The sequence below is a fragment of the Bison bison genome, unplaced genomic scaffold (assembly GCF_000754665.1).
Source record: "Bison bison bison isolate TAMUID 2011002044 unplaced genomic scaffold, Bison_UMD1.0 scf7180017864309, whole genome shotgun sequence".
Classification (NCBI taxonomy): Eukaryota; Metazoa; Chordata; class Mammalia; order Artiodactyla; family Bovidae; genus Bison; species Bison bison.
In genome coordinates, this window is record NW_011494881.1 from 3840785 (window position 1) to 3842211 (window position 1427).

Sequence of the window (1427 nt, forward strand, 5' to 3'; positions counted from 1 at the left end):
CTTTTGAATATGCTATCTAGGTTGCTCATAACTTTCCTTCCAAGGAGTAAGCGTCTTTTAATTTCATGGCTGCAGTCACCATCTGTAGTGATTTTGGAGCCCAGAAAAATAAAGTCTGGCACTGTTTCCACTGTTTCCCCATCTATTTCCCATGAAGTGGTGGGACCGGATGCCATGATCTTCGTTTTCTGAATGTTGAGCTTTAAGCCAACTTTTTCACTCTCCACTTTCACTTTCATCAAGAGGCTTTTGAGTTCCTCTTCACTTTCTGCCATAAGGGTGGTGTCATCTGCATATCTGAGGTTAATTATCCCTTAGTTTACCTATTTCTATTTCTGTAGAATTCAATGTATAGTAAAGCCAAGCAGAAAACACTGGTTTTTATGTCCCTGGAATTAGGCTTTGGGCTCAGATAATTATGGATGGGTTGTCACCCATCCAGATGCCCGGGGGACATCTATGAAGCAGACAGTCTGGGTGGCTGTCCCTCGAGAAGGATTGCCCTGAGCTCTGTAGTCCTTCAGCCCCCACCCCTATCTCTGTGACAAGCTTAAGTTCCACCACAATGTCAGCAGGCTCTCTAGGGAACAGTACTGCCTGTTGAAAGGCTTCCCCGGTAGCTCAGCTGGTAAAGAATTCGCCCGGAATGCGGGAGACCTGGGTTCGATCCCTGGGTTGGGAAGATCCCTTGGATAAGGGGACGGCTACCCACTCCAGTACTGGGGCCTGGAGAATCCCATGGACAGGAGCTTGGCAGTCCAGGGGGTCGCAAAGAGTCAGACACGACTGAGCGACTTTCACTTTCTGTTGAGACCCTGTGGTTTAGAGTCAGCTTCTCAGGTTGCATATGAGAAACCCAGAGAGGCTGAGGTACTCGCCTGGGCCTGGGATGAGTGGCAGAGTTGGGACTGGGGCCGCCAGGCGGGCGCTCAGCCAGGCTCCTCCCCGCAGCGCCTCAGCGTGCAGAACGTCATCTACGTGCGGGGCTGCACAAACGCCGTGCTCATCTGGTTCACGGACAACTACACCATCATGGCGGGCGTCCTGCTGGGCATCCTGCTCCCCCAGGTGGGCTGGTCCCCCCTCCACCAGGGAGGGGTGCGGGGGTGGGGTGGGCAGGCTGTGGGCCGCGATGGTGTGTGGCTTGGTGATTACAGAGTGCAGAGGAGGGACAAAACTAGGGTGAAGAGGGCTCGGGTATGCCGGGCTCGGACGGCGTGGGCTGGGGGGCTGGAAAGAGAGGGCGAATGGCCCAGATAGTGACACCCACCGCGCCCCTTCTCCTCAGTTCCTGGGAGTGCTGCTGACATTCCTGTACATCACCCGGGTAGAGGACATCATCACGGAGCACTCTGTCACCGACGGGCTCCTGGGGCCCGGCACCAAGGCCGGCGTGGAGGCGGCAGGAACGGGGTGCTGCATGTGTT

General features: G+C 55.2%; 1 protein-coding gene across 1 annotated transcript in view; it reads left to right on the top strand.

Moving 5' to 3' along the window:
• TSPAN15 (tetraspanin 15) overlaps positions 1 to 1427 on the top strand; it is a 59648-nt gene that overhangs the window by 51543 nt on the left and 6678 nt on the right. Inside the window, exons 7-8 of the mRNA XM_010852391.1 lie at positions 952 to 1068; positions 1289 to 1424. Of these exons, the coding sequence (XP_010850693.1) occupies positions 952 to 1068; positions 1289 to 1424 (253 nt within the window). The remainder of the gene's footprint in view (positions 1 to 951; positions 1069 to 1288; positions 1425 to 1427) is intronic.